This window comes from Pongo abelii, chromosome 1, assembly GCF_028885655.2.
Source record: "Pongo abelii isolate AG06213 chromosome 1, NHGRI_mPonAbe1-v2.0_pri, whole genome shotgun sequence".
NCBI classification, from domain to species: Eukaryota; Metazoa; Chordata; class Mammalia; order Primates; family Hominidae; genus Pongo; species Pongo abelii.
This window is the reverse complement of record NC_071985.2, coordinates 116,322,333-116,335,683: the sequence shown is the minus strand read 5'-3', so window position 1 is coordinate 116,335,683 and position 13,351 is coordinate 116,322,333. Positions and strand designations below refer to the sequence as shown.

The 13,351-nt window shown below is 45.6% G+C and overlaps 1 protein-coding gene across 5 annotated transcripts in view; it reads left to right on the top strand.

The window, feature by feature from the left end:
* Window positions 1-2,452: 2,452 nt before the first annotated feature.
* Window positions 2,453-13,351, top strand: part of ATP1A1 (ATPase Na+/K+ transporting subunit alpha 1) — a 31,887-nt gene continuing 20,988 nt past the window's right edge. The window contains 1 exon segment of one of the 5 annotated variants that reach the window (NM_001133855.1): window positions 2,453-2,534. Coding sequence is in view for 4 of the 5 variants with exons in the window: in XM_024242206.3 (XP_024097974.1) it covers window positions 3,124-3,135 (12 nt within the window). In the remaining variant the exon portion in view is untranslated. 5 annotated transcript variants of the gene reach the window in all.

Below are 13,351 nucleotides of genomic sequence, written 5' to 3'. Positions count from 1 at the left end.
GCAACCATCCACAGTTGTGATCAAATTCTCCTCGAAGCCATCCATACTTGGCAGCCTTAAGGTCTATAAATGCTGAGTCTCCAGGCCAATCAGTTTAACTGTGCCCCAAGCTAGGAGCTTGAAAAGAGTTGATAGGATAAGCAGCAGACAGAATAGAGAGCCTTTGTTTTCTTCACCCTCTCTTCTAGAATCCAAATTTGTCCCCTGCACTGGAGTTAGAAAAGCTACCTGAAAGTCTTGCCACTATTCTTGGAATATTCAATACCAATTACTCCCTGGGCCTCAGTTTCTTCATCATAAAATGAGGGAGCTTGATGTTTCATCTATAAGGTTTCATTTCATTCAGAAGCCCCTCTTCCAAGGGAAGAAAAGAAGACTTTTTCTTTAAAAAAAAAAAAAAAAGACTTTTCCTCCTTTGGTTACCCATTTTCCAAAGTGTCTCTCTCACATCTGAGATTTCTTTCTGCACCTCAGACTTGGTCATGCCTTACCTTTTTCTTTACCTCAAAGACTTGTGAGAATTCAAGGGCACTGTGCATCTGAAATTACTGTGTGGCATCAAAAGCAAAATACAGATTTAAGATAATGTTTCTTATATTTTTTGCCCTTTCTTCACACCAGAACACAGCTAGAACTCTGGATCCTCCTGAAAGGACCTTCAGCAATTTTCAGTTGCCAAATAAATAGCTCTAGAGACAAAGGGAAGTACCTTGATTTATCAGAGTTATTTTGTTGAGTGAATGAATGAGAATTTTACTTATGAGGGGAGAAAAAGGAGATCAGCTGGCAGGAGAAATCTACATTGTTCCAACTTGTGCTTTATATATTTAGTTGTTGCCACGGCACTTTTCCCATTCAGACCAGGGCCCGAGGAATAATTAATCTTTGTTTTTATTTTTATTTATTTATTTTCTTTTTTGAGATGGATCCTCACTCTGTCACCAGGCTGGAGTGCAGTGGCGCCATCTCAGCTCACTGCAACCTCCGATTCTCTGGTTCAAGCGAATCTCCCGCCTCAAGTCTCCCGAGTAGCTGGGATTACAAGCATGCGCCACTACGCCCAGCTAGTTTTTTTTTGTATTGTTAGTGGAGACAGGGTTTCACCAGGTTGGCCAGGATGGTCTTGATCTCCTGACCTCATGATCCGCCCGCTTCGGCCTCCCAAAGTGCTGGGATTACAGGCGTGAGCCACAGTGCCTGGCCCAGGAGTAATTAATCTTAAACAAGCTATCTTTAGCAAGCAAAAGCATCTTACAAAGTACAGTAACTGAGGCTATCAAGCATGTAAAGAAAGCATTTTCTAGAAGCTTAGAGATGGATCCGTGAACACTCTGTAACCCTCTGTTGAGTTAACAGTCTAGGGAATTCTTTTCTGAATTTGGGGGCTCTTCTCCAGGCAGTCAGGGTTTTGAATTCTATTTACAATTCCTCTGCTCTCCATGGCCTAGAATGATTGAACCAAGTCTCTAGATCACTGTAGGAGACATCAACCCTTAACAATACATTCTTGAGGAAGAAGAGACTCCTTTAAGAAACTGTCTTGTAAGAAGGGATGAGAACTACCCTAATGATGTAACTGACAACACAGTTTCTAGTTTTTCCTTTCTTTCCTTCCTTCCCCATTTTTTCCAGCTTCATATCCTTGTTTGTTCATGCTACATGAATACTTGAAATTGGTAGAGTTGGCTTTAACTTAGGAACCTTTGCTTAGAAAGTCAATATCCTGGCCTTTCCCAGAGTACTTGACTTCCTGCAAACCTTGTTAATAACACTTTGTGTTTTAAAATGTTGGAGAACTTCAGCCATTGCAGCCTCTTGCTAAGAAGCAAAAGCTATAATGACAGAGAAGCCCCAAAGTGCAGTGGAACCAGGGATCTCTGGGGAGAGGGGTGGTTTCCTGGGCCCCCCTAGAGAACCCAAGGCTGTGCTGGAGATGCTGCCATGACAGGTGGAGGCGTGGAGAGGCATCTGGCAAGTCCTCAAACCCCTTGATTTAGCTCCTCTAGCTAAAGATATGCATTCCTTTGGGTCTCAGGTTTTTCTTCCCTAAAAAGAGAATCCCCAAACTGGACAAGCAGGTTACATTCACACAATAGCGTGAATGAATTCGCTGGTCGCCCTTTGGATTCTCATTTTGGAATCTTAAAGAAAGAGAGGTGGTGGGAGGAGGGCGCTTGAAACTTCTGGCGATGCCAGTTCAGATCCATTCCAGCTATGACGGAGCGGGAAGTGGATAAAGAGGACCCCAAGTCACAAGAGGCACTCTGAGAGCACCAAGCGCCTGGGGAGACCATCCGCAGGTGGGCGCGGGGCCTGCATTCCACAGAGGGGCGGAGTCCCTCAGTCAGGCGCTGGCTGCAATCACACCCGAGCGCCAGCACCCTCCAGCATCCCTGAGTCCCAGAGGAGATCGCCCAAGCGCTGGAAAAGCCGTTCCGCCCACGACTTCTGGTGCCGGGTCGGCGACGATTGGGGGAGCCCAGTTCCGAGACCGTACCGCACCCACTGCGGACCTCCTGGGCCCTACATAGTAGGCGAGTCAAGCAGGGCAGCGGGAGGAGGGGCGTGGGAGGGCCAAGGCCGCTGAGTCCCCGCTGTTCAGCCAGCAGGAGCGCCCCGCAGCCCTCCCGGGACACGGTGAACACGCTTGTCCCAGACCCGGGCGCCCTCCTGCCGGGAGCCAGGACTGGCCGCAGCAGGCGCTGTCCGGGCCCGTGGGCGGGGTTTCGGGAGGGGGCGGAGCCAGGCCCACGGCCGGTGTCAGGTTGCTCCGGTAACGGTGACGTTTCGCGGCGTGGGCGGGGCCAGCACGCAGGTTGCATATTTTAGGAAGTGAGGAGGAGGCGCGGGCTGGAGCTGCGGCGGGGTCTGGGGCGCAGAGCAGCGGCGGGAGGAGGCGGACACGTGGCAGCAGCAGGGGTAGCAGCCCGGGCGGCGGCAGCAACAGCGGCGGCGGCATCGGCCCGAGCCGCCGGCCGCCCTCCCTCCCTCCCGCCCCGCGGCAGCCCTAGCTCCCTCCACTCGGCTCCCCCGGTCCCGCTCGCTCGGCCGGGAGCTGCTCTTTGCTTTTCTCTCTGATTCTCCAGCTACAAGACCCGGCGCCGGGCACCGAGCACCGCCACCATGGGGAAGGGGGTGAGTGTCCGGCGTGCCCGGGAAGGGGGCTCGGGGAGCCCTCTAGGGGAAGAGGAGGAAGTCGGGAGGGCGACCGCGGCCAGCGGGAGGCGGCGGAGTCGGAAGCGGCGCCGCGCGGAGTCGGCTGGCAGAGCCGCGCGGCTTAAAAGACGACGCAGTTTGGAAATGGAGGGAGCGCAGTAACGGGGGGCGGGGGAAGGGAGCGCGGAGGGGCTGGAGCGCGGCATTGCTTAGAGGAGTGGGCGGACCCCGGGCGGGGGCTGCTCGCGCCCGAGGCCGAGCGGGCCGGGGGCTCCGAGAGGCGGCGCTTGGGAAGCCGCGGGGCCGGGAGGAGGGGGCTTGCAGCAGCGGGGGCGGCCCCGGGACTGAGCCGGCATCCCTGAGCCTGGCTCCCCTCCCTGCGACCGCCGTCACCTCCTTCTCCTTCCTTTTCCCTCCGCCCTCCGTGCCCTGAGGAAAGGCGCGCTCCTCCCCTTCCCCTGGGGCGCTCCGCCGGGGCCCCTCCCGGGCCTCCGTTCCCGCCGCGGCCCCGGCTCCGGCGGGGGCAGCCTCCGGGTTCGGGGCTCCTTCTCCTGGAGGCGCTGGGGCTTAGCTGGCTCCGCGCAGAGGCGGCCGCCCTCCCCCAAAGAAAAAACTGGCTTCTCCGAAGCCGGCTGGGCGGGCTGGTGCCAGAAAGGGTGTGTCTTCACTGCCCTAAGATGGCCTTTAAGGTATACTTTTGAGGGCTTTCTTGGGCCACTTTCCGTAAACACAGGATGTACCGATGGCAACTGGAGTTGTCATCCGGCGGTGGGGAGAGGCGTGCAGATTTTTTTTGAAGGGACGAGCCCTGAAGGAGGATAGGCAGACCCACCAGGGCCTCAGGGTACAAGAAACCCGAAAAAGGACTGGAGGCTGCAGGCAATACGGTGGTAGGAATGCTCTGCCGGTTTCCAGCGTCGCGGAAGCACCAAAGGGCGGTCCCTGAAGGAAACGAGGGGTCTTGGGGCTGGAGAGCGGCGCGGAGCGTGGTGGGAATATCTTCACAACGCCGCTTTCCTACATTTCTGTAGCGAAGACTTGATTACCCGTAGCTATTACCCGTAGCTACTGCAAGAGACTGAGTCCTGGACCCCAAATGAGCCAAAGTCCAGTTGAGAAAAATTTACACAGAATAACCTCGGAATTCATGGGGTGAAAGTGACCATGTCATGAGAATACAAATGGGAGAGAATCCACTTCGTTGTCTCCAGGGTTTAGCACAGTGCAGACACTGAGTAGGTCTTTTGAAGGCCCTGAGGCTTCTGGGTGTAGACAGAATGTCGGGAACAGAGGGAGGCTGCACTCCTTGGGGACTCTAAGTGAGTTTTAAAGGAGGTAATTGAAAGGCTTGGACCTGGTGTGGAGAACAGGCACAAGTGGAAATGCACAACTCGCTTCGCTTTTAAAAGCATACAGCGTGGAGGGCCGGCCCAGGTCAGGTGGCATCAAAGAGCCGAGTACAGCGCCTCTCCATTCCCCTGATGGAGTCTGGGTTAGTGGCCTGTGCTTTTACCACACCATCAAACCCTTGATCATTCTCTGTAAACAAACAAGCACTTTAAAGCTCATTCTTTGTCTCTCCTGCCTTAAAAGAAAAAGAAAAAAGTTTACTTCCTGAGCTAATTTTGGGGGGTTTAGACATCACAGATGTGTGCCCCAAGCCTAGGAAGGTGAAGTGACTTACTCAAGGTCAAACGGTTGGCTAGTGACAGACTAGGCGTCCCTGATTCTTGAACAGCCTGTGGCCTCAAGCCTGAACATGTATTTACTCTTTAACATTGAGTTCTTTATACAGAACTCACAACTTCAGATGAAACGGGGGTATTTGTGATGTTGAATTAATAGGCCATGGAGATGGTTTGGGTAACTAAGTTATGTGCATTTATCTAGATGTCTCTTTTGTAACCACACACAGGCACACATGCACAGTAGTGATGCGGTAGTAACCCACCTGAATAGTTAGTAGAGCTTAAACCCAGATGTCTTACAACAAAATGTATAGTGGCTAGCAAACACAAGATTAAATTACAGCTGCGAACACTGGGATGATGAGCTGCTTGGCTGCTGGGTGGTAGTTAGCATTTTGAGTATTCTGATACATTGAACATTAGTTTACTTGTGTGTGTGTTTGTGTGTGTGTTTGTCCTCAGTGACTTATTGTGAGCGTCCAAATGTTCAGAAGAATATTTCATGTTGGGATTTTTCCACATGGGGATTAAAATGTGGGTGGAGAGTGACTAAAGCCCTGCTGATAATTGGTTAACCAGGAAGCCTGTGCCGGCAGCTAATTTTTAAGGTCATTGTAAATTTCTTCCCCTCCTCTCCTCAGTACCCTTTGTGGCCTAGCTTTTGATGATATTTCAGGTGATTTTATATGTCCTTAAAAGTCTAGTTCCTAAGCATTTGGTAAGAAAATGAAAGAACAGCTCTTGCTGAATCATTCCTGGATGAAATAGGATTTTGTCCCTTTTTTTCTTACTGGGTTTTATTGCCAGTGACTTGGCTTAAACCGTCAGCTAGGCCTACCACCGGCAACTGTTTCACTCACCAAAGGTACACGCCATAACTGTTTAGAAATGTGGGAAAGTTTGTCTTCTCAAGTGTGTAAAAGATGAGGAGGGGGGTCTCACCAGGTCTTTCACTGCATTCTGGATTTAGTTTGAATATTATTTACCTAAAAAATAAATCATAGCTTATGAGTAGTGATTTAAGGAGAGGCAGGGAAAAAAGGTTCCAGTGAAGGGGGGCGGGGGGGGGGATGCACATGTCAGCAGAAATCCTGGTTGTATGGTAATGTTATCAGCTGCCCTTTTGGAGCTCAGCTTGAAAGTGTGACTAAAGCTCCTCTGGCTGCTATAAAGCTAGTACTTTAGACTTAAAGCATTGTAAGGCAGAGACCTCAGAGTGGAAAGTTGCCCGGGCCTGGCCGGGAGCTAGTGGAGCAAGTTACAGGAAGAACTAGTGCCTAGAGCCGGGGGGTGGAGAGAGCACTTGTGCCTCACCCTTTGCCTGTCAGTTGTTCAGCGTGTAACAGTTCCCTGCTTCTTAGGTTCTTTCTGTACCATTTTATAAGGGTGTATCCCCTTTTGGTAACTTACTGTTTGTTAATTTGTAGTGTTCCCTGCCAGTAAGCTTGTAACACTCTAGTGACTCACCTTCGGGTGGGAGGGTAGGAAAGGGAGAGGCCTGCCTCCTAAACCTGGGAAGATGGGGAGAGAGTGGTAAACCTGAGAGCCCAAAAAACAAACCAAAAAAAAAAAACAACAAAAAAAGATGCCTTTAAAAATCCAGTTAGATGTTTGCCCAGATGAGGGCTAACACTTAAAATATACAGATTCCTGGGAACATTATTCCTAAATTGCATTTAAAAATAAAAGTGAACTCAAAATCTTATAGCACAATAGGCTTGGCACTCATCCATGCTCCATTCCAGTACCCTCATGTCGTTGTTTTCTGATTATTTTAGCCACAAATGAACAGATAAGTGACTTTCTATTCAAATCAGGCTATGTTCTTTTAAATATATCTAAACTTAAGAATAAGAAAGGCTTTAACTAAAATAGCCTTGAAGGATTTTGTATGGTAAAGTAAAATTGGTTTCTTCACTTAAAAACAAACAGGTTTAGAAATAAAATAAAATAAAAGCCCTGAAGCTTCAGTTTCTCATCTGGCTTTTGGATAGAATGCTTATCCTGGGGATCAAGTGAAGTAATCTATGTTCTGTTTATGGAAGGAGTGCTGTGCCAGCCTGAGTTGTGGCTATTGTTATTGGGCTTACATAGGTACAGTAATTAGAGCCAAGAGAAGATCAAATCTTTACAGACTGGGTTTGTTGTTCGTCAGTAAGTCATTAGCCCTTTCAAAATTAGAGAGCAGTTTTTCTTTCACCATGAGAACATGTTAAGGTTTGAAAATAATGGGAAATATTGTTAATTGCCCTTCATAGGAAAGTCAAGTAGAGGTGTCAATTGCAACTGTTATCTTCGCTCAACAAGCAGATCTCCTGTTTAATAGCATCTTTCTGTCTACTTTCACTTTTCAGGTGAAGGACTTTGTTCGCGGTTGGTGATCATTTTTACGTTTTTGAAGTCTTGCAAAATAAAATGGGCTTTTCGGCCTTCTGTGATGAGACGGAGCCTGAACATTTGTGCTATGCTGACTTCTTCTAGCTGCCCAGGGCTCTCTGCCAGCCAACAGGCTAGAAGAAGAAACCCGAGTGTCAGATCAGATGGGCTCACAGTAATCAGAGTGGCTGGGTTTGGACGGCAAAGCACCAGGCAAAATGTTTCCCATCCCTGCCAGAGCTGTCCAATTCTAGATTACACTGAAAGTACATGTCCAGTACATGATAATGTGCAGTAAAGAGAACTGTAAAACCTACTCACTCATTTTAAAACTCTCCATTTACATATGTTGGGGGAGGGATATGGAACCTAGTCAGGGCTGAACTTTCTCACGTTGCTATGAATTGAGTGTATGAGAGGAAGTGTGTATTCTTTGGAGTCATAGAGAGACTGTTCTTAGCATATGACTCACCTCATTAATTGTGCTGAAATCTGTTGTCAGGAATCCACAAGAAGTTCTTCGTATTTATTTGGTGTTTCAGATAGCAGATTCTGTTAAAAAAGAAGTACCCTTCACCCTACACTTTCTCTTTGGTTTGGTTTTTATTTGTGTCCTGAGCAAAGGGATTTTGGATCAATAGACCTCATTCCTTAGTTCCTTTGTGACTTTACAGTGAATCTCTTTATCTGGTTTTAGACCTCACTCACTAGTTCCTTTGTGACTTATGATGAAATATATCTGCATGTGATCTCTTTCTGGTTTTATTCAAACCCTATTTAGTAATGACTGTTGGCTGTCTCGGTGATTTGATAAGTTGATTCATGGTAGCTCGTGCTTTGTCCTTGGAACTTGTATTGTTTGGGAGCCTGATAATCAGTGTAAGATTTTGTGACTCCGTGGGCCTTGCTGTGTAGATCGGTGAGCTGTGATTTCTCTTTCTAGTCTGTTACCATGTAGGGGCAGGTCCCTAATGCACTTTGGGGTTATCCTCTTGTGTGTTTCTTTTATCTTCCACATGATGCTTCCATGTCACCATATTTGTTTTATTATTTCAATTCATGTGACATTTCTTTAGGGCCTTGGACAGCCTTTATCCTCTTCAGCCTGGCAGTCATTTTCCTTCCTAGCCTAGGCTTCAGGGTACTAATTGAGGAGTGATCAGGACTTATTGGGAATTGATCTGGTCCTCTCATAACGCATATGCCGATTATTAATCAGTTGTCTCTAACCAGAGCAATCTGGTAAAATGGAAAAAAAGGAGGGTAAGGTGGTCAGCAAATAGGGGGAGTTAAGGAATAAGTAGAAAGTTTTAACCCTTCATAACCCATGCACCTAATGTAGAGGTAGAATATTCCATTGAAGAAACTGAAATTTTTGTCTGATTGTTCTTAATAACTGTAAAAGCAAAAGTATATCTAAAGTGCACTGATTCTTTACACCTTTTAGAATTTTTATTTTTTGAATGATCATGGATGTACACTACTGCAGGTAGGGTAGGCTGTCAGGCTCATTAAGAATTGACATGCAGGCAGATTGGGGAGGAAGGTTAAGTCATATTCTTTTGGGTTGAGGGAACCTGCTGGCTAGAGCTGTCGCTGTTCTTTGACCCTTGCTGGCTGATGAGCTGCCCAAGTTTGGATATACTAAACTGGGCTCACAAAGGGATCTACTGCTTTGGCCTTGGTAAATTATATTCTCCAGGATGCATATTTGGGTGGGCAAGAGAAGGAATATGAAGGCACGGTGGCCCCTCAGGCTCACCTTCTCTGCAGAGAACTGCTGCTCCTGCAGTGATGTGCTGCTGCTGGGGCTGGATAGCAGCCATGGTACTATGGCAGTGTCCTCCCTCAACCCCAGCCATCCCTTAGCCCTCCAGTCCCTGGCTAGACAATTCCTTGCACATAAACTAAACTACTTAGTCATTTAGGAGCAAATGGAGATGTAATAAACTGGGCTAGATCATTTCTTGACTGTTATTTTCTTTAAGTTGTCACTGATAAGACCAAATGAAAAATAATGCCAAAGGAGTTTTTTCTTCAAAGGTTTGAAAAGAATTTTCATAGAAAGCGAAAAATGGCAGTAATGTATATGTTAATTAAGACCAAGTTATAATAATAGCCTTTGTGTAGTGCTTTGAGAATACTTTTACATACACAATTGTGTTGGATGATTTAATAATGTATCGACTAGGAAAATGAGAAGGCACCCCTCCCCCTTACCTTTTACATTAAGGGTAGCCTAGACTTGGCAGCCTCTAGGGAACCAGCAAGGTCAGAGTCCATCACACAACTTTCCTGCTAAAGTGGTATTTGCCAAATCATGTCCAGAGTTGTTGTTTCTACAATCTTCTTGGCAACTCTGAAATGGGCTGCATTTGGGGCACTTTCTTTTGCCATCCTTCTGGCCCTTCTTGCCTGTCAAAAGCTTTTGTTTGTGAGCTTTGGAAATAGTCCAGTTTTTAAGGTGTTTTATTTTTCAGAGTTGATGGTTTCTTGACTAATCAGACTATGAAAATGCCTTCTCTAGGTTCTTTAATAGTTATACCAAGTGTTATTCCCATTTTAGGGATGAGGAAACTAAGGCTGACAGGCAAAGGTCATGTAGCCAGCATGTGGCAACACTGGAATAAATTGGCAGACTCAACACCGTTAGCAGACCTGTCTGGAGGGAATGGTGGGTCTTGGACTTCCAAGTACCCTCTAGACTTTTTCAGCAGGAATTTCAGAAGTCTCAAGAATTCTGAGCTCCCTGCTGGCCACGGGACATTGTGCTGATATGGTGGGAAAAATGCAGGTTGAGAAAGCCTTCGCATCCTGCCCTGTTGGAGGCTGGTGTTTGGGATGGGTATGAAGGCCTTTGGTGGTGGCTATAGCTTATGCAGACCTGAAGCAATATACCTCTGGGATGGAAGCTCCTGCTTATTTTGGGATAATTTCTGTGTCTGTCATATCTATCCCCAACCCTGTCCCCATTAAATGGCTAATTGCCAAAAAAGAGGAAGGAACATCTTCAGCTCTAGCAAGTCTTGGGGATGTCTCACTCATTGTGAGGACTGTGAGGATTCGGTACATATTTTTAAGTGAGTGAACCTTGTTACATGTTTTAACCTTGGTTCCCTCCTGTCAAGAATTTTATCTTCTCATGTCTTGGGCACCTTTTCCCTCTACCCAGATCACATAGCAAAATGCTTAGTTAATCTTTGAGAGGATAGAATCCATGGGAAGCACAGGATGAAATGATGATGCTGTGCTAAGCTGTGTCACCGTGGGTAAGCCCCTGCCCTTGCTGTGACTTTCCACTTCCTAAATTAGAATGGAAGGGGAAAAAAAAAACCATAACCCAACTTCATTTTTATGAGTGGCCCTTTAGAGAATGGTGTAATCTGTTGAGTTTCCATTGTACCTTTCCTCAGAGATGCTCAAAGGGGCGGGGTTGTCCTTACATGGAACATGATGAGAGTGAGGATTAATCACTCCCAGTCCTCTGGGAGGGGGGCAGTGACCTGAACTTTCTAATTGAAAAAGTGGGAAGTGTGTGCCCAATGCCCAGATGAGAGGGAAGGTTACTGTAGTTGATCGAGCAAATGCCATATTTATCATTCACCCTTCCCATGACCTTTGTTTTTCCCTAATGCCTTAAAAAATAATAAGGAAACATTGTCCTACCTGATTCTGCCACTGTTCATCTCATCCAGTGTGCACTCCCTGACTCTGAATTTTGCAGCTTTGAGACTGAGGTAATTGAGACTGATAGGGATTTAAGTAATATTTGGTTCCCACCAGAATAAGTTAATATTAAGTTGTTATTTTACTTGTGGAGAAGAACTAAATTGTATAAGCTGCCTGGTTCTTCTAGACACACATTGCCTAGTGAAAAAATTAAAATTTTGAAGAAAAAGCAGTTTCACTTGTTAATACTTACCATGTGTCTCACCCACAAATGGCCTCATTTAAAACTTTGCCTTACCTAGCATGAATGGATAAAGAAAAGGGAGAGTTATTAGGGAATCTAGATTCCCAACTAACTTTAGCATTGTTAGTGGTGAAGCTATGGGCAAGACATTTATTTTGTAAGTGGGGGTAAAACTTTGGAACGTATTCAAAGCCTAGCTGCTCTAGTAATCGTCTCTCCTCTTCTGGAGTGAAAGATATTGGAAGTCTGAGAATAAGCAAAGCATGCAGATGATGAAACTGAGGGGCTATAACTATTTCATTTATTGAAATATATTTCAATGATATCCAACTTGCTCAGAGAGAATCTGTGAGCTGTATTTTAAAAATCAATACAGGCTGGGCACGGTGGCTCACACCTGTAATCCCAGCATTTTGGGAGACCAAGGCGGGTGGATCACGAGGTCAGGAGTTCAAGACCAGCCTGGCCAAGATGGTGAAACCCTGTCTCTACTAAAAATACAAAAATTAGCCGGGCGTGGTGGCGAGCACCTATAATCCCAGCTACTCAGGAGGCTGAAGCAGGGAATTGCTTGAACCCTTGGGCGGAGGTTGCAGTGAGCTTAGATTGCACCACTGCACTCCAGCCTGGGCGACAGAGTGAGACTCCATCCCAAAAAAAAAAGAAAATTAATACAAAGTGATCACATAAATCTTTTAGAGATCCTTAGTCAGTGTCTTTAAAATGTTTTTTAAGTGTTGTGCTTTCTCATTAAAGGTATGAAGGCAATACCACTTTAGCTGTGGTTCCTTTCTGGTAGATGACCTGCCTTTTCCTTTTTGTTTTATTTGTCCATTTGTATGTGTTACTATTTTTCATTTAAACTCTGGCACGAAGAGCTGTACCGAAAGAGGCACCAACAAATGTGGTTGCTCCATAATGGAGAGAATGTCAAGAATGTTGACTATCTTTAGACCTGCTTCATTAATAGATAAGATAGAAACTAAAGAACCCACCCAGTTGGAAGAAGTTATTAGGCAAGTAGTGCTGTACACGTGACCACAGAAGTTAAAAAGGTAAATAATGTGTCTCTACATGTGGGCCACTCCAGTGAATTTGGAGAAGGATTTCTCCTTGGAGTCTTAAGAGGATATTTTTAAATTTAAGCGAACACTGTATTTTATTTGCAACTGTATTAGTTATGACTGAAACACACATATACGTTTTGATTTTCCTTTTTCATTTCAGCACAATAAAATTATAATCTGGACACGAGTTCCTAATTATTGCTTTAGTAGCTGGTAATGCACTTAGGAAAGTTAGAAACCAGTAAAGGAGAACCACAAAATAATAGTAATAGCACCATATGTCATGCATTTTAAGAAAATTGCTAATGTCTACTTTTTGGCCTTAAGTTGTAGTTGTGGGAGGCTGCTTCAGGGGGAGGTGTCTGGAACAAGGGCCTCTTCTGCTCCGCTAAGCTTTGGAGCACCAAGTTCAGGCTTTGTGTAGATAAGCTCAAGGATTTTTCAACAGGGGTGGGGGAGTGGAACAATCTAAATTTAAACTATAGAATCAACATTTTCTTTAAAAATTGTTCCAGTTTTCGAGAGGCGTAGGTGGATCCTGTGAATTATGTGATAATGCACACGCTTTTCCTACATCCTGCTTATGTCAAAACATTTCCAGAGACTTTCATTTTGGAGGTTTTATTTTCAGGCTACAGAATGGGCTGGGCGCTCCCTTTTTTATCTCTTATGCAAAGAATTTTAAGGAGTCTTAGGCTGACTTTTTAATATGGGAAGCTGGTAAAGGTCAGTGTTCTTATGTGAGCACTAAAGATATTTAAATTTGATATGTAATAATGTCTTTGCAAAGCAAAGAATATAAACAATATAAAAGTACTAGCATTTAGATGTATTGTATCATTTAATCCTTAAAAACATGAAATGAGGTTGGCACTATTCTTTATCTCCATGCTGTGGAAGAGGAAATTGAAATGTAGAAGTTAGTAACTTGCCTAAGGATACACTGCTGGTAAGTGGTAAAGCCCAGGATTTTAACTCAAGCCTGTCTGATTGAGAATGCGGACTCATAAGCACAATATTGCACTCTAAGTTAATAATGTAAAGTTAGTTTCATTCTTTCAGTAGGGAAGATGGAAGGCTGCACAAAAGGGATTTTGATAGCAAAAATCTCATTAACCCCAAAAGGAAGTGGCACTGGCAGGGCCATTCTG